Source organism: Astyanax mexicanus, chromosome 4 (genome assembly GCF_023375975.1).
Source record: "Astyanax mexicanus isolate ESR-SI-001 chromosome 4, AstMex3_surface, whole genome shotgun sequence".
Taxonomy (NCBI): Eukaryota; Metazoa; Chordata; class Actinopteri; order Characiformes; family Acestrorhamphidae; genus Astyanax; species Astyanax mexicanus.
In genome coordinates this window covers 54,010,785-54,036,215 of record NC_064411.1, presented here as the reverse complement: position 1 = coordinate 54,036,215, position 25,431 = coordinate 54,010,785, and the positions used below count along the sequence as shown (strand labels likewise).

The window sequence follows — 25,431 nt, the reverse complement described above, 5'->3', positions numbered from 1 at the left end:
TGTGTCCAATTTATTGGAAACATCATTTATAATGCACTTCCACTTATTGGCCACTTTATTAGAAACAGCTACTGTACCTTGTACTTCAACTAACTGGCCACTTTATTAGAAACACCTAATAAAATGTACTTATATTCTGTGGCCACTTTATTAGAAACACCTACCTTGTACTTACACTTATTGTAATAAGTGTAATAAGTTACCATATTCTCACTGGCCACTTTATTAGAAACACTTACTATAATTTATACTTCTACTGACTGGCCACTTTATTAGAAACACCTCCTAAAATGTATAATTCCACTCACTGGCCACTTTATTAGAAACACCTACTTTGTACTTACACTTATTGTAATTGGCCACTTTAATAGAAACAGCTAATTTGTACTTAGACGTATCGGCCACTTTATTAGAAACCCTTACTATAACTTTACCATACTCTCACTGGCCACTTTATTAGAAACACCTAATGCAATGTACTTCCATTCTGTGGCCACTTTATTAGAAACATCTATTATAATGCGCTTCAACTCACTGGCCACTTTATTGGAAACATCTACTTTGCTAATGCTAAAATGCTAATTTTATTGGAAGCCCATATTAAAGCCTGTACTTCTACTCACTGGCCACTTTATAAGCTCCACCTACTTTATAACGCATTGCTGACTAACTCAAACTGTGTATCAACAGATAAAATAACAGTTTCTATCAACAAGGGAGGGGTTTCCAATAAAGTGGCCAGTGTTAATCTGCAGGTCTACAGTAAACAGATAGGTAGTTGTGCTCTGGATCAGGCGTGTTGTTGCAGTGTGCCGGGCAGGATGGATTATAATCCTCTGTGAGATAACGATTATACTGTCTGTGATAGGAAGCTAATCCTGATATATACACAGCTCCAGGGTGCTACTCTGCTGATTCAGAGAGTTCAGGATTACAACCCTAAGGCCAGGGGTCATAATCGAGGTGAGAAGTAGCCTGTGCGTCGGTTTCTATTACACATGAGTCAGTAATAAACCTGTTGAGATGTGGATTAGTCACTTTTCAGCTTTTTTAATGTATAAATTATATACAGTGGTGTGATTAAGTTTTTGCTTTTTTGTCATACTAGTATTTTTAAGATTATCAAAGAAACTTTAATGTCAGACAACTGCAATCAAGAAGAAAACCATTGTTGAAAGGCAAACAATCCAACTCCAACTCCTAAAAACATCAACCATCCCCACTGTGAAACATGGTGGTGGCAGCATCATGCTGGGGGGATTATTTTTGTCAGCAGGGACAGGGAAGCTTGTAAGAGTTGATGGAAATCTGGATGTAGATAAATACAAGACAATCCTCGAAAAGAAAACCTGTTGAAGGCTTCAAAAGACTTGAGACCTTCCAGCAAGACGATGACCCTAAACATACAGCCAGAGCTACAGTGGAATGATTTAAGGTTTAGATCAATGTGAAAAAATGGCTCAGTCAAAGTCCTAAAGACCTATTTTCTTTTCTTAATTAGAGCTCATTGTTAATCTGTGTATTCTGTCTCTCTGTTCTGAAACAATGGCTTGCAAAAGTATTCATACCCCTTAAACTTTTTTAAATTTCGTCACCTCACAACCTTACAGACTTAAATGTATTTTATTGAGATTTTTTAGAGATACACCAACACAAAAAAGCGGAACGAAAATGACACATGGATTTTAAAAACGCAATCAAATAAAAAAATGGGAAAATGTGACGTGCAAAAGTATTCAGCCTCTATATCAATCTTACATCTGCAAGTTTTTTTGGTATATCTCTACCAACTTTGCACATCTAGAAACTGAGATTTTTGCTCATTCTTCTTTACAAAACAGCTCAAGCCAGGTTGGATGGAGAGTGTCTGTAAACAGCAGTTTTTTACATCTTGACTTTCCTTTTTTTTATGCCATTTTTTCAACAGTGGCTTTCTTTATGCCACTCTTCCATAAAGGCCAGATTTTTGGAGCGCACAACTTATGATAGCTGTCCTGTTGACAGATTCTCCTGATCCACCTGAGCTGTGGATTTCTGCAGCTCCTCCAGAGTGACCATGGGCCTCTTGGCTGCTTCTCCAAGTTTGTCAGTTTGGGTGGACCATGGCCATGTCTTGGTAGGTTTGCAGGTGTAGAATACATTTTCCATTTTCCATCTCTGACCTGTCTGGTGAGTTTTTTCCTTGGGCTTCATGATGCTGTTTGTTCACAGAACAGGTGTTTATACTGCATTCATACTGAGATTGAATTACATTACACACAGCTGCACTCTATTAACTTATTCAGTGACTTCTGAAGGTAGTTGATTGATTGCACTGGAAAGGGGGGGGGGTGAATACTTTTGCACATCACACTTTTCCGTTTTTTAATTTTATAAAACTTTTTGAGTTGGTTTATCACTTAAAATCTCCATAAAACACATTTAAGTTTGTGGTTGTAATTTTACAAAATGTGAAATGTGAGTGCACACCTGCACGTGCCTTTACCTGAGATCTACCTGCAGGAGAGGTGGAGGTGGAGGCGAAGGTGTGATGTGATGGAACGTGAGGTCAGCAGCACCACAGGTAGCCACGCGTGACCTGAGACCTGCCCACTGCTCGGTAATCTCATGCACTGCTGACCAAGGGGAACCAGCGCAATCCGCTCAGCCGAGCTGCAGCCGCCGCAGCCACCAGCGCTGCAGCTACAGGAACTGCAGGTGAGTGTGTGTGTGTGTGTGTGTGTGTGTGTGTGTGTGTGTGTGCATACGCATTCATCTACAGTACCTGTGCCTGTGCCTGTGTCTTTGATGGGGGAGGAGCCTAAAACTGGCACTAACTTGTGCTAACCTGATTAGGAGCAGCTGGGTACAAATAGGGGTCTGTAGAGTCAGTGCATTATCTCTCTCTGTTATACAGTATCTCTCTCTCTCTCTCTCTCTTTACCTCTCTTTCTCTACCTCTCTCTATCCTTTACATCTTGCAGATCAGCGGGATCACCTGTACCAGGTACGCAAAAAAAATAAGCGTAATTAAATTGCCCTTTTTTCCCCTTACATTACTTTTATTTTTTATACTTTAATAGTCTTAAAACCAGCACTTTTTCAAAACTCTTTTACTTAAAGAGTAGTAAAAAGCTAGAGTTGAAGTATTTTAAACCCTAGTATTAATAGTACAATATCCTTCTACCTACAGAGTAATGCAAATGTCTTTTTGGCACTATTTTGCTTTTTAAATAGACTATGCTTTTTAAAAAGAATATAAAAGATGAGAACAGCTCAATATAATACAATAAACCATTTTTATATGGTCCCTTTTCCCATCATAGATACAGCTCTGGGGAAAAAAATAAGAGACCACTTCAGTTTCTGAATCAGTTTCTCTGATTTTGCTATTTATAGGTTTATGTTTGAACGAAAGGAACATTGCTGTTTTATTCTATAAACTACAGACAACATTTCTCCCAAATTCCAAATAAGAATATTGTCATTTAGAGCATTTATTTACAGAAAATGACTTGAATGAAATGGCTAAAATAATTTTAAAAAGATGCAGAGTTCAGAAATCAATATTTGGTGGAATAACCCTGGTTTTTAATCACAGTTTTCAGTCTTTATGCATCTTGGCATCATGTTCTCCTCCACCAGTCTTACACACAGTCTTACAGTTTTTAAATGTATTGTATTTGAATGTTACGCCCTATTTTTATATATATATATATATATATATATATATATATATATATATATATACAGCTCTAAAAAAAAAAAATAAGAGGCCACTTAAAAAATGATGAGTTTCTTTGATTTTATCAAATTGAAAACCTCTGGAATATAATCAAGAGGAAGATGGATGATCACAAGCCATCAAACCACCAAACTGAACTGCTTGAATTTTTGAACCAGGAGTAAAGCAGCATAAAGTTATCCAAAAGCAGTGTGTAAGACTGGTGGAGGAGAACATGATGCCAAGATGCATGAAAACTAAATATTCCACTAAATATTGATTTCTGAACTCTTAAAACTTTATGAATATGAACTTGTTTTCTTTGCATTATTTGAGGTCTGAAAGCTCTGCATCTTTTTTGTTATTTCAGCCATTTCTCATTTTCTGTAAATAAATGCTCTAAATGACAATATTTTTATTTGGAATTTGGGAGAAATGTTGTCTGTAGTTTATAGAATAAAACAACAATGTTCATTTTACTCAAACATAAACCTAAAAATAGCAAAATCAGAGAAACGGATTCAGAAACTGAAGTGGTCCTTTAACATTTATTGATTACAAAACCGTGTGTATAACTCTAAGTGAAGGATACTGGATGGACTGCAGTTTTGACAGTTTTGGGTTGCAGCGTTTGATGTTTTTTTGGAAGGGTACTTTTTTTTTACTTCTGCTGCAGAAACAACATTTTACTGGAGTCCAGTTTCAGGCTATTCTATACCTCTGTGTCTGTGATTCTGTGATACAGCATAAAAGAGAATTCGCCACAATGAGTCCGAAGAACATCATCTTTAAGAAAATGTCCAAAGACAAGTCGGTAAGTGATTATATTACTTTTTTAAGAGAAGAGAAGCATAAATAAGATAAGACATTGGCTCAATCCCATTTCTAAATTGTTGAGTTGAATAGTGTTACAAGGGAAAGGCGTGAAATTCTCCCTTTAATAAAATAATTGATGCAACACTTTAAGCACCAAATACAGATATTATAGCATTTTAGCAGTGGAATGCTAAAGTTCAGCAACCTAACTGCAGCTGACTATTAGCTAGTTAACTTTAGGGCTTGTGGTGCTATTCATTTTTATTGTCTATTTTATTGTCCATTAGATATTATATATATATATATATATATATATATATATATATATATATATATATATATATATATATTTATATTTATATACAGTGTAAATTTATTCTACAGCCTGTCTAAACCACCCACAAAAAAAGTGAGTATACCCATAAATGTCTAAATTGATCACTGCTCGTCATTTTCCCTCCAAAATGTCACGTGACTCGTTAGTGTTACTACATCTCGGGAAAGTTCCAATCTGGCACCTCATGGCAAAGAGCTCTCTAAGGATCTTAAAAGACGAATTGTTGCGCTACATGAAGATGGCCAAATCTACAAGAAGATACTGAAACTGAGCTGCAGCACAGTGGCCAAGATCATCCAGCGTTTTAAAAGAGCACCTCGCTTTGGTCGCCCGGAAAAGTCATGTTTAAATGCTTGCCTGCGCTTTGAAAAATAGGCGCAGGAGTGCTATTAGCATTGCTGCAGAGATTGAAGAGGTGGGAGGGGGTCATCCTGTGAGTGCTCAAACCATACGCAGCACACTACATTAAATCGGTCTGCATGAATTCATTACAGAAGGTAGCCTCTTCTGAAGTCTGCATACAAGAAAGCCTTCAAATTGCATAAGACATGGATTACTGGACCCATGTCCTATGGACTGATCTGGAACTCCAGTATGAGGCTGAGGGTGAAGGTGATGGACTGGCTGAGCATGTCTCCAGACCTAAACCCAATAGAGCATCTTTGGGGCATCCTCAAGTGGAAGGTGGAGGAGTGTAAAGTTTGGAATATCCGCGATCAGCTCCGTGATTTCGTCATGGAGGAGTGGAAAAGCTTTCCAGTGGAACTCTGGTGAACTTCATGCCCAGGAGAGTTAAGGCAGTTCTGGAAAATAATGGTGGCCACACTAAAAATATGGACACTTCATGAAATTTTACTAAGAGGTGTACTCACTTTTGTTGCTGTGGTTTTTAGACATTAATGGCTGTATATTGAGTTATTTTGAGGGTAGAATCAATTGACACTGTTATATAAGCTGCACACAGCTTATATTTTTGTCATTTTGTCAGTCTTTTCCCATGAAAAGATACACTGCAAAAAATCCATTGGCAAAAACTAGACAAAATAAATGCAAAATAAGACAAATATATGTTTATTAATATTAAGCAAAACAAATCTGCCATTGGGGTAAGCAAAAATTTCTTAGTAAGATTTTTTACTAAAAGCAATGGCAAAGTCTCAAAATGAGTGAAGAAACACCTAAATCAAGCAAAAAAAATCACTGCTTTTGGACACAAAAATCAGAATAACTTGATTGTGTAACGCCACAGACGGGAGTCAGACGCTCGCGGTAAAAACAAAACGAGGCTTTATTATAAAGCACGTAAGCAGATAGCGTAGTCAGATAACAGGCGTGGGTCAAAGCCAGGAAAACAACCAACCAAAACATCAGAGCCGAATCACAAACCGAAAACGAAACCATAAACCAGAAGCAGAGTTCAAATAACCAGAAAATCACAATAAAAACAGAACAAAAGGATAAGGCAAAAACGTAGTCGAAAAGAACAAGTAACGGTCATACACGGGTGATACAGACAGGAAAATAACGCTCAGTATATCGCTGGTGAACAGGGGAAATACCTCGCAACACGCGAGACAAACAGACAGGTATTTATACCTAAACTAAATTACTAACACCTGAACATAGTCTAGAATTCCGGTGACGTTGACCGCACGAATGAGCCGCGGTTGGCTGAGTCCGAACACGTGGTGTTGTCAGGTGCATGCTGGGAGGTGTAGTTCCGGACCGGGGATTGTCCATAGACGGGAACGGCAGAGTCAGAAAAAGGAACTACAGAGTCTGTGGTAGGCGTCACAGATTGCTGCTTGATTGCGCTTATTTTGAGTTCAAATTACTTAAAATCAGGTACAAATTCTAAGTAAGAATGATTAAAATAATTATCCCTAAAATAAGCTAAATAATCTACACTTACACACAATGCTTAGTAAGACACAAAGTCTTATCAGAGAAGAAAATAAGATTTATTGCCTTAAATTTAGAAAATTTCACTTGCTAAAATTAATTTTTTTGCAGTGTATACTTACAGTAATTATCTGCAGAAATGTGAGGGGTGTACTCTACTTTTGTGATACACTGTACAATGCAAAAAACGACACCTTAGCAAGTGAAATCATCTAGTTTTAAAGCAACAAATATTATTTCTTGCTCTGATATATATTTTTAGTCTTACTAAGCATTGTGTAAATGTAAGATTGTTTTACATATTTTAGAAATAATTCTCTTATTCAGTCTTACTTAGAATTTTAACCTTATTTTAAGTGATTTGAACTCAAAATGAACACAAAAAGTCACCAGTCAAGTTCTGATATACTTATACTATTATATATATATATATATATATATATATATATATATATACTTTATAAGAACATTTTGCTTATCTAATTGGCTAATTGGATTTTTTTTTGCTTAATTTAAGCATTTATGTCTCAATTTAGATACTTTATTCACTGTGTGTGTTGATCACAGGTGGGTGTCTACATGGGCAAGCGTGATTTTGTGGATAATGTAAAGTCAGTGGAACCTGTGGGTGAGTAAAACATAATATATACAATCTGATTTACTGATTCACTTATTTTAATTATTTCAATCTTTATTAATCTCTCTCTCTCTCTCTTTCTCTCTTTATTTGGAACAGATGGTGTGGTTCTGATAGACCCGGAGCAGCTGAAAGGCAAAAAAGGTAGAACATCTATCATTCCACTGACAGACCAAAGCATTTGGAGATGTGTCGAATAATGAAGTACAGATACTTTGTAGAATTCTTACTTAAATAGAAATGTTGTTCAGGATTCAGGATTACAGTCTGTAACGCTGTTAAAATAGCATCAGAGTTTAGGAATAAATCTACACTGATGGGCGTGGTGGTCTGGAAGTGAGGTGTGTTCAGGTACATTTCTGGCGTGTTTCTGTTTTGGTGATGGAAAACACAGGTGCGCCACTGACTGGTTAAAACCCTGTCAGCCTCTCAATCCTATTTTAGCCATGCAGGAGCGCCTGCAAAAATCCAGCAGCGCAAATTCAACTTTTAACTCAACAATAAACAGAATAAAGAATAAAATTACATTGCTGTTCTCTTATATGAGCTGCTGGTGTATCTTCACAGTGTGAACGAGCAGCTCAGTATCTGTCTCTGCTGAGACGCGCAAAAGTGCTGCACTGTTAAGATACAAACCTGCCAAAGTCAGAGCTCACCTGGTTCTTAAAGGGAATGACAACTGACTGAACATTGATTGGTTTATTTACATTACGACCAAAACACACCCACACAAGGTGGTGTATTTTTAGTGTCCTCACAATAACAGAGACACAGAGACACGCCGTGATTCCAGCTGCATGAGGCGTAATTGACGGATGTGCTAAAAATCGCTAAAATAGGGCCCTGAATGTAGATTAAAGTATGTGGTGGCAATGTTGTGGCTGATCGATGTCCTATACGGTCTCTCCGCCTCTCTCAGCATACGTGGCCTTGTCCTGCACCTTCCGCTACGGCCGAGACGACATGGACGTGATGGGAATCGCCTTCCGGCGGGACATTTACCTCTCCACCCGGCAGGTCTACCCCGCCCTGCAGGACAAGAAGCAGTGCACCATCACCCAGGTGCAGGAGAAGCTGCTGCGCAAACTGGGAGACAACGCCTACCCCTTTTTCTTCGAGGTGAGAAACAAACTTTTTAGGGTTAGATTCAAGATTCACAGAGTACAGGTGAACATGTGAGTGAAAAACTTGGGTGCAGATTCCCACCTATGTGCAGAGAACAATATTTACAAGAAGAAAAAGAAAAAAATATATATAATATAAAATAAGACTTACAGATAGCTTTACATTATAAACAATATACACAGTACACTCAACAACAATACACATAATAACTTATAATAACACTATAGACAAATATATTGCACGGAAATATGTTCAGTAAAAGTAAATAAGTAAATATACCATGTTATGTACAGTACAGGCCAAAAGTTTGGACACACCTTCTCTTTTTTTCAATGCGTTTTCTTTATTTTCATGACTTTTTACATTGTAGATTCTCACTGAAGCATCAAAACTATGAATGAACATATGTGGAGTTTTAGACTTAACAAAAAAATATATTTTTATATTCTAGTTTCTTCAAAATAGCCACCCTTTGCTCTGATTACTGCTTTGCACACTCTTGATTCTCATCATTCTCTCAATGAGCTTCTTGAAGAGGTGGCCACCTGAAATGAAAAGTGTTCCAGCATTCTTGAAGGAAGGAAGGAGTTCCCAGAGGTGTTTATTAGCACTTGTTGTTCCTTTGCCTTCTTCACTCTGTGCTCCAGCTCACCCCAAACCTCAAATCTGGATTGGGTTCAGGTCCGGTGACTGTGGAGGTTCAGCTCATTTTTTTGTACATAAAACTCCACATGTGTTCATTCATAGTTTTGATGCTTCAGTGAGAATCTACAATGGAAATAGTCATTAAAATAAAGAAAACGCATTGAATGAGAAGAACTATGGAATGAATTGAGTGGGCAGTGCAGGGGGCAGAATTCTGTATAATATGGGAAAGTCTGATAGATGCAGTGTAAAGTAAAGTAAAGTGCAGGTTGCAGAGTTTGTATGGGTTTCAGTCAGTGGGGTGGGTTGGGCAGAACACTGTTCTACTGGCTGTTCCACAGCCTGGTTGCCTAGGGGAGGAAGCTGTTCCGGAACCGGCTGGTTCTGGTCTTTAAGCTTCTGAGTCTCCTTCCACTTGACAGCTTTTTATCACTATATCCCCAATACAAATATTCTATGCTGGCCTACATTGCATTTGGGCTTTGATGAATGGAGCTGCTCGGTTATGTAAACTGCCCCATGACATTTGAGGACCAATCATTGTGATGTTCATTGCTATCTTACACCCTGCCAACAGTCTATTTTCACACCTTTCTCCTGCAAAGTTTAAATAGCAACAGTGCTTCTGAATATACAGTATTTACACTGATGGATAAATTTCTGGAGTATTTTAGTCAGACGTTCATTGCTATCTTGGCAGTGAATTGTCAATATGCGGGTTAGGGTTAGGGTTAGGGTTATTGTGTCCCCAACCCTGCTTCACCCCGGGGATCTTTGATGGATTCCTGTTTAACGAGCCTGAACGAACAGGTCAGTTTCCTCTGCTGAGAAGTGTTGGACACGTCCAGGTAGCTGCACCGTTAAAATAGCAATCCGATAGCGATGACACACTGACACGCCCTATAAATGATGAGTTTCTTTGATTTTACCAAACTGAAAACCTCTGGAATATAATAAAGAGGAAGATGGATGATCACAAACCATCAAACCACCAAACTGAACTGCTTGAATTTTTGCACCAGGAGTAAAGCAGCATAAAGTTATCCAAAAGCAGTGTGTAAGACTGGTGGAGGAGAGCATTAAAAACCACCAGGATTATTCCACCAAATATTGATTTCTGAACTCTTAAAACTTTATGAATATGAACTTGTTTTCTTTTCATTATTTGAGGTCTGAAAGCTCTGCATCTTTTTTGTTATTTGAGCAATTTGGGAGAAATGTTGTCTGTAGTTTATAGAAATAAACAACAATGTTCATTTTACTCAAACATAAACCTATAAATAGCAAAATCAGAGAAACTGATTCAGAAACTGAAGTGGTCTCTTTATTTTTTCCAGAGCTGTATATGATATATTAGCGAGATTATTGGGAATTTTCTCATGAACTAATATTAAGAGAATTCTCAGGAAGCTACTGGTGAACTATATGTAATGTGTATTTTCTCTGCTGTGTTTTAGTTTCCTGATAATCTGCCGTGCTCTGTTGGACTCCAGCCAGCTCCTAAGGATGTGGGGAAGGTAATATGATACTGTAATATTCCCATTGAAAACCTCAGATTTTGTATTGAAACTGTTAAACTGTTAAACTCTAATTTTGTACTCTAATATATAAACTCTAACTCTTCCACAGCACTGCGCTGTGGAGTTCGAGGTCAAGGCCTTCATGGCTGAGAGCCAGGATGCTAAAGTCCGCAAACGGTCAGTTAAAACTCACCCTGCTGTATTTAGTGTTGCATTAGCACGGCTACACAGTGCTAATTCAGGGTTTATTCATAATTTTAAAATGTTCTGCATGGTAGATTAATACTAAACTCATCCAAACTATGAAGAAAAACATATGGAATTATTTATTAAACCAGAATATGTTTTATAATATTTTACATTCTTCAAAAAGCAGCACCTCTTCTTTAGATAGAGACAGTTTTTCACATCTCTGCTGGATTTTCTCAGTCAGTTTTATGAGGTAGAGTCACCTGGAATTCAGGCTTTCAGTTAACAGCTGTGCTGAACTCATCAAGAGTTAATCACTTGAATTTCTTGTCTCTTAATAAAGTGTTTGAGAGCATCAGTTAAAGTAAAGTAGTGAAGAGGTAGAGTTACAGGTATACAGTGAATAGTGAATATTTGAGTAATGTTCGAATCCAGGTTATGAGAAGCAATAACTACTCAACTAAGTAAAGAAAAAAATACTTTAAAGAAAAATGAAGGCCAGTCAATCTGAAAAGAAGAATTTCAAGAACTTTGAAAGTATCCTTAACAGCAGTCAATGCAAAGACCATCACAAACATTACAATGATGGAACTGGCACTCATCAGGACCAGAGTTACCTCAGTAATTTTAAGTTACTACATGATTCCTTATGTGTTCCTTCATAGTCTGATAGATCACTTCACTATTCATTTACTATGTAGGAAAAAATGAGAATAAAAAGATGTGTCTATGTATATATATATATATATATATATATATATATATATATATATATATATATATATATATATATATATATATATATATACAGGGGTTGAACAATGAAGTTGAAACACCTGTCATTTTAGTGTGGGAGTTTCCATGGCTAAATTGGAGCAGCCTGGTGTTCAATCTTCTTTAACTGCACATTATTGCAGCAGTAAGAGCAGAGTGTGAAGGTTCAATTAGCAGCAGGGTAAGAGCTCAGTTCTGCTCAAAATATTGCAATGCACCCAACATTATGGGTGACACACCAGAGTTCAAAAGAGGACAAATTGTTGGTGCACGTCTTGCTGGAGCATCTGTGACCAAGACAGCAAGTCTTTGTGATGCATCAAGAGCCACGGTATCCGGGGTAATGTCAGCATGTCACCACCAATAAGGACCAACCACATCCAACAGGATTAACTGTGGATGTCATAAGAGGAAGCTGTCTGAAAGGGATGTTCGGGTGCTAACCCGGATTGTATCCAAAATACATAAAACCACGGCTGATCAAATCACGGCAGAATTCAATGTGCACCTCAACTCTCCTGTTTCCACCAGAACTGTCCGTCACCACGATAAATTATTGTGCTCTAAAACCAGGAGTTTCAGTTTCATTGTTCAACCCTCTGTAGATAATATACTACAGGTTTTGTAAGAGCTCCTACACCTATCTCTGATCTTCTACCATACTTTCTGCAGGAGTACAGTCACCCTGATGATCCGTAAAGTGCAGTACGCCCCAGACGAGACCGGTCCGGCTCCCACCGTGTCCATCACCCGGGACTTCCTCATGTCGGATAAACCCATGCATGTGGAGGGGAGCCTGGAGAAGCAGGTGGGTGTTCATTTTAAAATGTGTAGTTATGGTAAATCTCTAGTATCTCTAGTCTTATAAGCTAGTGCTCCAGTGATCCGGTATAACACTGTTTTAGTCTGGTGGAGGAGTGGACTGGGGGGGGGAGAAACGATAGGTTTTCAGCTCTTGCTCATGAATATTCATACATGCAAACATATTGTCTCTGATTGGCTAACAGCACTGTGACACCAGGAGACACCAGCGAGACGGACAACAGTTAGAAACGTTTTAAAATAAAGACATTTTTACACTAATAACATTTAAGTCTTTGCAGAGTCATATGTTACTTTACAACATGTGTAATAATGCCCTGCTAAGCACAGTTCAGCCATTGACCTTTAGTTATAAAGTCTCTGTAAAACACCAAATCCACCGGAGATCCTATTTAAACCTATAGTTACTCACACACAGAGGTGGGTAGAGTCCAGGTCCAGAAAGTAAAAATACACCCCGGGTTGGATTTTTACTGTATTTTTAACTAATGTAAACAAAACTGTTTTAAATATATACACCTACCTATCTCAATTGTAATTGGCAGGTGGTGTTTTTCCATAGACAAATTCTATCCATTTGTTCCTTAGATCTGAATTACTGGGTAAAGAATATAAACACTGATGTGTTATCTGATTTAAAAAACTGCTATAAAAAGCTCTGAAAAGCATGGTCAAATAGAAAATTAGGGAACATCATTTAACATGGAATTTTGCATTTTTTTTTATTTCTTTAAATTTAAGATGTTTATCTAAACGTTCTAAAATTCTAAAATCAAATCTAAGTTTGGAATAAAATAAAAAATAATTGTAGGAAAAAAATACGGAAGTGAAATTACATGGATATTTTTTTCATTTAGTATAAAATATAGCTTTTTCTTTCTTTGTAAAATTCACTTTGCAATTTTTTTACTGTGAATTATCAAATGGTTATAAAAAATCTAGTTAATCTGAATTAGTGGTTGTTTTTTGACACCATTTTTAATGAAATTACTAAGTTTTGGAGAGAATTTATATAAACGTCTTCATATCATTTTTACTTTTTCATTTTACAAATTCCTTAATTTTATTGTGAAATGTAGGTGTTCATCTAAGCAAATTGTGAGATTATGAAAATAAATCTGCATTTGGAAATAAATATATATAAAGATTAATTTTTTTAATCTTGTGATATATACTCCTTCCTATAATCCACCATTAAAAAATAAAAAGTTTACTAAAAAAAATACTTATTTCTCAAGACAATTGGGATATTTTTTTATTTACTATAGAATTTCGCTATTTTTTTTTTAGTAAAATTAATTGAGTAATATCCATTTCATTCATTTGAAACTGTTGATCTGGATGTTTTGCAGATTTTCTATCATGGAGAGCCCATACAAGTTCGCGTCAACATCAATAACGAGTCGAACAAAAATGTGAAGAACATCATTCTTTCAGGTGAGAGAAGAACGACTGTGCTGCGTTCAGACTGCAAACAAATCGGATTCATTACTCCAAATCTAAAGTACTACGTAAACTCGATCGCAGATTAACGAGTGCCCTCACCCAGTCGTTATTCTTAAGAGCTTCTTTAGGGGATCTCGACTTGCAGTTCAGCACCTTAAACACCAGGGACCGCCAATTTTGAGGAAGAAAAATGATAATTTCCGTGTTTGAAGCAATTATATTACATTACTATTAATTATAATCAATTATATTACTATATAATTATTAATATTATTATATTATATTATATTACTATTAATTATAATCAATTATATTACTATATCATTATTATTATATTATATAATTATTATATTATATTATATTATATTATATTATTTCCCGTGTCTGCGGGTGCTCCGGTTTCCTCCCACAGTGCAAAGAAATTAGTTCAGGCTAATTAGATGTCGGATAAAAATTGCCCCTTAGGTGTGAGTGAATGTGTCTGTGTGTCTGTCTGTGTCTGTCTGCCCTGTGATGGATTGGCATCCTGTCCAGGGTGTATACTGCCTTCAGCCCGATGCCAGCTGGTATAGACTCCAGCCACCAAGCATCGACCCCCCATATATATACATATATATATGTATATGTATATATATATATATATATATATATATATATATATATATATATATATATATATATATATATATACATATATATGTGTATATGTATATGTATATGTATATATATATATATATATATATATATATATATATATATATATATATATATATATATACATATATATATATATATATATATGTATATATACATATACATATATATATATATATATATATATATATATATGTATATATACATATACATATATATATATACACACACACACACAGGAACATATGTATTATTATATTATTTTTATAATATTAAAAATTATAATAATAATAAATTAATATTACTATCAATATTACTGTTAATAATATTAGTATAATATCTATTAATATAATATATATTAACAATAATAGTTTTAAAAATGTAAAAAATAAGTTTAATGTTTTAAAATAGATTGGATTTTCGAGTATTTATTTAGTCATATGTATCTTTAGGAGTATAATGTTGTTAATTACAACACATTTCTACGTTTTTAGGGTGTAATAGTGAATAAATACTGCATATTGGCAGTGTTGAATCGATATTTGTGGTTCGATTGAGCGCGCTGTTTCGGGGGAGGAGTCAACAAAGACGTTCTTTAACCTCGTTCGTTAATTTTCGCGTTGCGAAGCTCTTTGGGAAACACTCGCAGAACTGGCTCGTTCTTTACACACGTCATTCGTTAGTTCGTTCGTTATTCGCTAAGGTTGATCGTTTTCGGGAAACCCACCCCTGATTGTATTTAATGAGGTTCATTGCAAAAAAATAAAAATTGGTAAAAACTAGACAAAATATATGTATATTAAGACATATATACTTATATAAAACAAAACACTCTGCCAATGGGGTAAGCTATATTTTCTTGGTAAGATTTCTTTAAAAAAGTAATCAGAAAGTCTCAAAATAATTTAAATAAGACTTAAATCAAGCAAAAATCACAGATTGTTTGCCTTAAATTTGGAATTTTTTTAGTTCAATTTACGTAAAATAAGATGACAAGTCTAAGTTATACTGAATAAGATGATTATTCCAAAAATAAGCAAAATATAATAATCTAAAACAATGCTTAATAAGACAAAAAGTCTTATCAGAGAAGAAAATAAGATTTATTGCCTTAAATTTAGAAAATTTCACTTGTTAAGATTGAGTTTTTGCAGTGTAGTCTTACTTAAGCATTGAACATGTAAGATTGCTTTAATTATTTTAGAAATAATGATCTTTTTCATTCTTACTTAGAATTTTCCACTTATTGTAAGTAATTTGAAATCAACATAAGCACTAAAAGTCACCAGTTAAGTTATTATGATTCTTGTGTTCAGATTTAAGCAACAAAATAAGGAATTTTTGCTTGATTTGAGTTTTAATTTACTCATTTTGGGAATTTGTGATTGTGGCTTGTTTAAAAAAAAACATTTGCTCATTGTATTGGCAGATTTGTTTGCTTAATTTAGGCATTTACGTCTCAATGTACATTTATTTGGTCTAGTTTTTTGCCAATGGATTTTTTGCAGGTTGGAAACGTTAAAAGTAACATTCCCAAAACTGAAAATAAAAAAAATTGTTGCATTTGCATTATCGTAATAATAATAAAAAAAGAGTTAAATAAGAACGCTTTAATAAGAAACTTATAGAGCCAGATTGAGCTGGATATAGGAAAAGCTTTATAAAGCTATACACTGCAAAAAATCCATTGGCAAAAACTAGACAAATATATGCAAATTAAGACAAATATATGTTTATTAAGCAAAACAATCTGCCAATGGGATTAGCAAAAATTTCTTAGTAAGATTTCTTACAAAAAGCAATGGCAAAGTCTCAAAATGAGTGAAGAAACACCTAAATCAAGCAAAAAAAAGTCACTGTTTTTGGACACAAGAATCAGAATAACTTGATTGTGCTTATTTTGAGTTAAAATGACTTAAAATCAGGTACAAATTCTAAGTAAGAATGATTAAGATAATTATCCCTAAAATAAGCAAAATAATCTACACTTACACACAATGCTTAGTAAGACACAACGTCTTATCAGAGAGAAAAAAAGATGTATTGCCTTAAAATTAGAAAATTTCACTTGCTAAGATTATTTTTTTCTGTTTTTTTTTTTCAGTGGATCAGACCGCCACTGTGGTGCTGTACTCCAACGACAGCTACATGAAGTCAGTGGATGTGCTGGAAACTGAGTGAGTGTCTGAGAAAAGCGAAAATCAGAGTTTTTATATTAAAATAAGTGTAAAATCTGATCAGAGCCTGATCCACACTTACAGGGACAGTCTGGGAGCTGGTGGAAAAATGGAGAAGACGTACACACTGCTCCCTCTTCTGGCCAACAACAAGGAGAGGAGAGGAATCGCACTGGATGGAAAACTCAAGCATGAGGACACTAATCTGGCCTCTTCTAGCATGTAAGACCACTAACTGCGTGTTTAAACTAACAAAAAAGAGGTTTATGTGAGTGTACTATTAGTATACCTCTTTAAGAAAAGTACAATTAAGTATCCTTGCCTTACTAATGCTATTAAAACAATTAAAATATCATTAAAATTAATTTATATCAGTAATTCAGTTGAAAATGTGAAACTCATATATTATATAGATGTATTAAACACAGAGTGATCTATTTTAAGAGTTTATTTATTTTATTGTTGATTTTGGCTCATAGCCAATGAAAACCCAAAAATCAGAAAATTATAATATAATATAATAAGACCAGTTGGTTCTTTTGGCAGTGTGGGCAGCGTGCCAAGTCCTGCTGGAAAATGAAATCTGCATCTCCATAAAAGTTCATAAAAGCAGTGATGGTTTGGAGGAACCAAATAGATTATATGGAACCAAGCATGGACTCACTGCATATCCTGTCCCACAATTTCTCCCAATTTCTGCCCAAAAAATGCCAATTTTTCTCCAGGTGCTAATTACATAAGTGGACATATACAGTACTGTGCCGATATTTTCGTTTTTGGGCATCAAAATTATCAAATTAAATTATTATAGTGTTTTTTACCTGTAGAAACTCCAGATCACATTAGAACAGATGCAGCTAAAATTAATCTAGGCCATTAAGACCCATTTATTTTCTGTAATTGAGATACATGACTAAATGACTTATGACTTAATATAAATGGTCTAAAACTATTCAATTTTAGCTTTTTTACACAGAAACATGGTTTATATGGAACTAAAAAGGGTTCGACTGCATATCCTGTCCAACAATTTTTGAATTTCTCTCAATTTTTGCCAATTTCTGCCAATTAATGCCAATTCTTTTCCATGTGCAAATGAGATAAGTAGACCTATAAAGTACTGTAGAGATGTTTTGTGGAGACAATTTCTCAATTTCACCCTTTCATCCCATTTTCTGCCATAAAATGACAATTTTTCCATGTACAAAGTTTTAATTTTAGGCACCTAACAACATTATTCTATTTAATTTCTTCAATCAATAAGAGTTTTTTCAACGTAGAGACTCCAGATCACATTAGAACAGATGCAGCTAAATAAGAAAAAAAGAAGAATTTCTCAATTTTCTATATTTAAGATTTTTTGAGCTAGTCCGAAAAGGAATTTTAGCTCAGTCCTTCCGAACAAAACAGCTTCAGCTCTGGAATTTTATTGCGTTTTCTCACATTAATTGCTCACTTTAGGTCTATCCACAACATTTCCTTTGGATTAAGGTCAGGAAATTGACTTGGCCCTATTCCAAAACATTTCTTCTTGATCCATTCGTTGGTAGAACGATTTGTTTGCTTTGGGTCATTGTCCTGCTGCATAACCCACCTTCTCTTGAGATTGATTTTTTAATGGACATTCCTGACATTTTCCTTTAGAATTCTCTGATATAATTCATAATTCATTGTTTCATCAATGAAGGCAAGCAGTTCTTGCTCAGATAAAGCAAAACCAAGACTACCACCACCATGCTTCACAGATGAGATACTTATGTGATCCTTATGCTGGAATGCTAAAGATTTGGAGATGTTTTAATGAACACAGTGCTATAAAAACACCACTTTTGAAGAAGTATGAAAAGTTAAGCTTACACGGGACATGGGGAAAGTAACTGGGCATGATGCTACAGTAGTTCCAGTCCCATGACTTTTGGCACACCAGTATATGATGCAGTGTTATGGATGGTGATTGCGTTTAGAACATTATTTTCTGCTGTAGAATTAAAGAGGGAGTTCTGAAGGAGGTGTTGGGGATCTTGGTGTCCTACAGAGTGATGGTAAAGCTCATCGTCGGGGGGTGAGTATATATAAATATATACACTCAATCTATAATATCCCCCAAAACAATCACAAAATCATATTTCATACATGAAATCTTCATATTTGTTATTTTTTATTCTTTATAGGATGATGGGAACAAGGTGAGTGTGATATAATTGTTTTTTTTTTTATACATACATAGTAAATACTGTATTGTACATATGATTTAATGCTAAATATACTTGAATATTATATACCTTTATAAAGGGGTTATGAATGGTTTATAAAGGAGATTATTAATGGTTAATAATTAGGCTACACATAAGTTAATTAAGCAATAGAACATGAGAGGGAGTGTGTTATCATGAATAACATCACGGCTGTGATTCGGTCGTAGATCATCACAGCTGTGATGATATTGGTGATAACACACGGCCTCGAGTGTTCTATTGCTTTTATACAACAGTTTATTTTTACAAAATGAATAAAGAAAATAAATCGAAGAACTTTAAGAAATTCAGAATGAATATGCTTTAATATGGACTGAGCCTTCCGCCAAAAAGTAGTTCCACAACAACTGTAACAGAACTGAAACTTAACTACACAACAGTGTATGGTTCAGGCAGACTAACACCACAAAAGTTAGCTTGAAAGCAAGCTTGGGAATTTCACGATAGGAGCGTGAAATAACGCTAATACTCTCCTCTCCTGCTCTGTGGAGTCGTCTTCAGGTGAAAGCTGCGCATTTTTTGAGCATTTCTGTTTGTTTTGCTTGGTGGTGTTGGTTAGCTTGCCGGTGTGGCTGGACTGTGGTTAGGTGACCGGAGTCAAGCTATCCGCGCTTCGGAAATTCCCAGTCAGCGTAGCTTAGCTTTAGCTCAGCATTTACTTCGTTTAGCCTAGCCTGGCTGGTTAAGTAATCGTTTTGGCTGTCAGACGACCTTCCCTTTTTTCCACATAACCCTTTTAGACCTGAATTATGTGCCAGTGCTAAAAATAAATAAATAAATAAATGGATAAAATAAATAAATAAAATAAATAAAAAATGTATTTGATTTGATATTGACCTGTTTGTGCACAAGACATTCCTAAACACTAAAATAAACGTGGAAAAGTGTTCTAAATTACATACAATTAGTAAAAAATTTGCGCTTTTATTTTTGGCTTTAGTGCTGTTTTTTCCCGTAGAAAGGGCGGGGCTAAGCTATTGTTTCATTGGCTTATAAACTTTTAATTTGGCTATTCTGATTAAAAACATGTCTCAATTAGTGTCCAGTGCAACAAAACATTAGAAAAAAATAAGAAAATACATGATGTCCATTGTAATGGATGCAGGGTCTGAAAGGGATAAGACGAGTCAGCGCTGCGGGCGAGTGTGTCGCGGCTGAGCGCTAGCCTGTGCTAAGCTAACGTGCTGTTGGTGCCGGTGGAGGCGATGATTCAAAACTGTACTGTGTGTATACGCCGTTACTCGGCAACGCGTGGCCGGAGTGATACAGGTTTAGTGTGAGAAGGCCGTGATGTTATCACAAATATCATCACGGCTAGAAAACTTCTCAACCAATCAGATTGTGAGGTCAGAACTTACTGTTGTATAAAACTCATTAATAAGCAGTACGAAATTCTATCTCAGATATTTCTAGATACTGATCTTACTTTGAGTTTTCCATTTTTACATCAGCATTAAACTTGTCATATTAATATATTTTTTTAAGTATGTTTACCTCTTTACTATAAATTAAATGCATTTTTAATTGATGTGTTGTAGCTGCTTATCAGTTATTTTAAGGCATTTACAACCTAATCAATAATACTTAACAATCTAGTTTATAAACCATTTATAAACCCTTTATAAGGGTAGTCTTATTTTAAAGTGGTATCGAAAACTGTAATAGATTTGAACATATTTTGGATCTGAATTATCTTTATTGGTCGAACAGCATGAATTTCTATTACATCATTTTAAAATTATTTTTTAAAAAGTGTTAAACAAACCAAAATACTTATCTGCGGAGCTGTTTTTTAACTTGTGGTTTCTGGAGCTGGTGGTAACTCTGATGAACGTATCCTGTACAACATAAGAAACTCTTGCTCTTTCTTTACTTGAGCAGTCCTGATGAGTGCCAGTTCCACCATTATGATGTTTTTCAAAGTTCCTGAAATTCTTCTTTTCGTATTAACTGACCTTCATTTTTTCTTAAAAAGTCATTTTTATCTTTACTTAGTTGAGTAGTTCTTACTTCTCATAATATGGATTAGAACAGAAACAAATTCAAGTAATTAACTCTTGATGAGTTCAGCACAGCTGTTAACTGAAAGCCTGAATTCCTGACTCTACCTCATAAAACTGACTGGAATTAATCTACAATATAGAACATTTTCTAAATAATAAAAAACATAGAAATGCACCAGAATTTAGATTTTATGTGCATATTTTGTGCAGTGATAAATACAGCAATAAAACCTGATTATTTTTCTTTTTATTATCAACAGTGAGGTCGGTCTGGAGCTGCCGTTTCAGCTGATGCACCCAAAGCCTGATTTAGGTATTTTATACCCTACAATCCTGATAGAGCATTTACTGTATATTCCTTTATATGATTTTTATTCTTCTTAACATGTTTTTATTCAATGTAATCACTCTGCTTCTCTCTGTTTCTTTCTTTGTTTTGCTCCACGAAGTGAAAGAAAAGTCAGTCCTACAAAAATGTTGGATATACAGTACTGTATAAAGGTTTTAGGCACCTAATTACATTATTATTATTATTATTATTATTATTATTATTATTATTATTATTATTATTATTATTATTTCAACTCAATGATTTGCAAATCTCATAGGCCCATATATTATACACAATATAGAGCTGGACAATATGAGCAAAATTTATATGACAATATATTTTTTGACTTATACACTGCCGTCCCATGACTTTAGGCACTGATGACTTGTCCCATGACTTTTGGCACATTCCAGCGAACATCCCATGTTCACATGGACAGTTCTAGCCAGAAGCTGCCGGTCACAATCATTAACACCTAGAGTAGGAGCAAGCTGGCCAGTGTTCAACCTCACTCACAAGATAACACCTCACCACGTATAGACTTATACACTGCCGTCCCATGACTTTAGGCACTGGGGACATGTCCCATGACTTTTGGCACATTCCATCGAACATCCCTTGTTCACATGGACAGTTCTAGCCAAAAGCCGCCTGTCACGATCATTAACGCTTACAGTATAAGCAAGCTGGCCAGTGTTCAGCCTCACTTACAGGCTAAAACCTCACCACGTATAGACTTAAACACTGCCGTCCCATGACTTTAGGCACTGGGGACATGTCCCATTACTTTTTGGCCAATATGGCCAAAATTTATATTATATTATACAATATATTTTTTAGCTTGAGTTATACAGCATATTTCCGGTATTGGTATAGTCTATGAGTGTTCTGCCCTTTGTGCTCAGCTTGAATGAAGTGGACTGAGGAGTTCACACTGTAAAGAGAATCTGTCAGTAACAGATGCTATACGTGGTGAGGTGTTATCTTGCGAGTGAGGCTGAACACTGGCCAGCTTGCTCATACTGTTGGTGTTAAAGATCGTGACCAGTGGCTTCTGGCTTGAACTGTCCATGTGAACAAGGGATGTTCAATGGAATGCGCCAAAAGTCATGGGACATGTCCCCAGTGACTAAAGTCATGGGACAGCAGTGTATAAGTTAAAAAATCTATTGTCATATACATTTTGGCCATATTGTCCAGCTCTATATTGTGTATAACATATGGGCCTATGAGATTTGCAAATCATTGGGCTGAAACAGAATCTGAGGTTTTGAAATTAATAATAATACTAATACTAATACTAATAATAATAATGTAATTAGGTGCCTAAAACCTTTATACTGCATCTTTTGCTAAGTTTATTTGTATTTCTTCTTTGTGTATCTGTGGAACATCTTCTTAACGTTTATCACCCATAATTCCTCCACAGTGAGGAGGAGGACATGGTGTTTGAGGAGTTTAGACGTGCCAACCTGAAGGGCATGAAGGAGGACGAAGAGGAGGGGAACATATCCGCCGGCGAGCCGTGAAGAGCACCATGGCCATCGCTGACGTTCTGCACTGATACTGAAGATACTGTAGAAGACAGTAGATGGAGGAGTGGACACTGAACATTCCTTATGCATAGAGATTTCACTGAGATTACACCCTCATATCCCCCTCCAAGAGCCGTGGAGGACCAGTAGAGGACCAGTTCTTGCTGTAGGTGGATTAGGATGCTAGGAGATAATGTAGATGCGGGATCTTCTTGAATCTTCTTCATTATTGAATAGATTGATATTCTTGAAGGTTTGGGCCCTTTTTTTTAAGTGGTCCCAGAATCATGTATTACACTGACATGCCAAATGTCCTTGGACTAAGGTGTCCCATGACTTTTGGCACATTTCATGGAAGGTAATCTGGACAGTTCATTACCACGATCATTACCACCTATGAGCAAGCTGGACAGTGTTCAACCTAACTCACAAGATAACACCTCACCACGTATAGAATTATACACTGCCCTCCCATGACTTTAGGCACAGGTGACATGTCCCAAGACTTTTGGCACATCCCATTAAAGGTAATCTGTCTCTTGGACAGTCCTAGCCAGAACCCGCCGGTCACGATCTTTAACACCTACAGTATGAGCAAGCTGGCCAGTATTTAGCCTCACACTGCCATCCCATGACTTTTGGCACTGATGATATGTCCCATGACTTTTGGCATTTCAGTGTATTGTGCATAGACTGTTAAACAAGATCACATTTCAGAATTCTTTCTGTGTATTATCTGATCAAGTGTCCAGAATTGGTTGAATGAATGTAAATTTACTGAAATTAAATATTGTGTTAAAATTACTGTTATAATATCCCAATATTTTATCCCAATAAAAAATTGTCTTCCAACCATTTTGGTTCATCAGAAACAGTTTATATACTGGATATTAGAGTTCTATTGCATTTTTTTTATTGCATTGAAAACATACAGTAATTCTCCATCATACTTTAATATCAGACAAATATAACCTGACCAAATATAAAAAAAAAAAAATTATGATTTTATTTTATATGACTAGACAAGATATAAGACTTAAATCAAGCAAAAACCTTAAAAAGAGCTTAAATTTGGACACAATAATTAAAATAACTTGACTAGTGAATTTTTGTGTGTACTTTGAGACAAACTATTCTTTATTTTTTAAATAAGCAAATATTCTTATCAGGAAAAAAAATAAGATTTTTGTCTTAAAATTAGATAATAAGATTTAGGTTTTTCCATTTAGGACTAAGAATGAAAGTAGTCTAAACTACCAAAACGTGGCTGGAGCCTAAAAGGGGTTTTTAAAAAAATGCTACAAAAAAATCTGGCAATGGCGTAAACATTTTTTTGTAAGATTTCTTAAAATAAGCTCAATCTCAAAGTCACAAAATAAGTGAAGTAAGACCTAAAACAAGTAAAAAAAAATTGAAAAAGAAACTGGTTTAAACTGCCAAAACTTGGCTGGAGACCAAAAGGGTTTTTAATGCAGAAAATGATGGATAATGCAGTTTATGGATTAAAGGGTACCGCTTTAAAATAACATTTATAAAGAGTTTTTAAATGGTTTACAATTAGTTTATTAATGGTTACTAAAAATGCCTGAATCATTAATGATCAGTTATAACAATGACCTGTTGTTTGCCAAATAGTGAACCCACAGCCTTCTATATTGTTGCCCTTTCTACGTATGTGTTATAACTGATTATAAATGACTTTAGGGCATTTACAACCTAATTAGTAACCATTAAGAAACGAATTGTAAACCATTTATAAACCCTTTATGAAGGTAGTCTTATTTTTAAAGTGGTACCGATAAAAGTTGTATTTGTAAAAAATGCTCATTTCAGATATATTAACTAAATATAGGAGTTAAACATAAACTCAGCTAAGATTTCGACTGTTATTGCACTGCATATCTCATTACATTCTGCGGCAAAACATAACATATAAGAAGTGAAGTGCTGAAATAAGGAGCCACTACATCTCTCCACATTTTATTATTTTATTAGAGATAAAAAGATGATTATGAACATGTAAAAATCATCAAAACAAATCATCTGTAAAGATTCACTTTTTCAACACAAATGAAGCTTTAATTAAACACAATGATAACATCTCCAATAATTTACTGTTAATAATTCATAATTAATAGTTAATAGTACTTTATTAGCTCTATAGTTATGTTAGCTATGTGCTAAAGCCAGATAGCAAAAGGATGTCGAATCAACGTTGATTCAATGTCAATCTCTATGAGGAAATGTTAAATAAAGTTTGTTTTAAGTTATTTTTCCATTTTCCAAGCTTAAAAAGTACAGCTTTTAAGTACAGCTTTTTTTAGCTAATGCACCCAAAAAAGATTTACGTTTATTCAATGTTTTTTTTTATATGTATTGTTTTATATTAAAGTTTACTGACATTAAATATGAATATTGCAGTATAGTAAGGGAACTTTTAAATAATAAGTATTAATATTCATTTTATTATTTAATTACTTAAAATAATTATTTGGCATGTAATTCAGAACCATAACTATTTAAAACCCTTAAATAAACGTTGATTCAACGCGAGAATTTC

At 35.1% G+C, this 25,431-nt stretch overlaps 1 protein-coding gene across 2 annotated transcripts; it reads left to right on the top strand.

The window, feature by feature from the left end:
• Nucleotides 1–2,862: 2,862 nt before the first annotated feature.
• Nucleotides 2,863–23,726, top strand: saga (S-antigen; retina and pineal gland (arrestin) a). 2 transcript variants are annotated; one of them, XM_049478875.1, is made up of 16 exons: nucleotides 2,864–2,986; nucleotides 4,449–4,517; nucleotides 7,326–7,386; nucleotides 7,495–7,539; nucleotides 8,315–8,514; nucleotides 10,623–10,682; nucleotides 10,795–10,862; nucleotides 12,321–12,456; nucleotides 13,823–13,907; nucleotides 16,675–16,747; nucleotides 16,832–16,969; nucleotides 18,732–18,809; nucleotides 18,919–18,933; nucleotides 21,266–21,318; nucleotides 21,455–21,464; nucleotides 22,766–23,726. In XM_049478875.1, exons 2-16 carry the CDS (start codon nucleotides 4,470–4,472, stop codon nucleotides 22,863–22,865), a joined length of 1,170 nt encoding a protein of 389 aa, XP_049334832.1. In that variant the 5' UTR covers nucleotides 2,864–2,986; nucleotides 4,449–4,469; the 3' UTR covers nucleotides 22,866–23,726. The 2 variants fall into 2 exon arrangements, with proteins under 2 accessions (XP_049334833.1, XP_049334832.1); XM_049478876.1 differs by lacking the exon at nucleotides 21,455–21,464 and having other exon boundaries at nucleotides 2,863–2,986.
• Nucleotides 23,727–25,431: the final 1,705 nt, after the last annotated feature.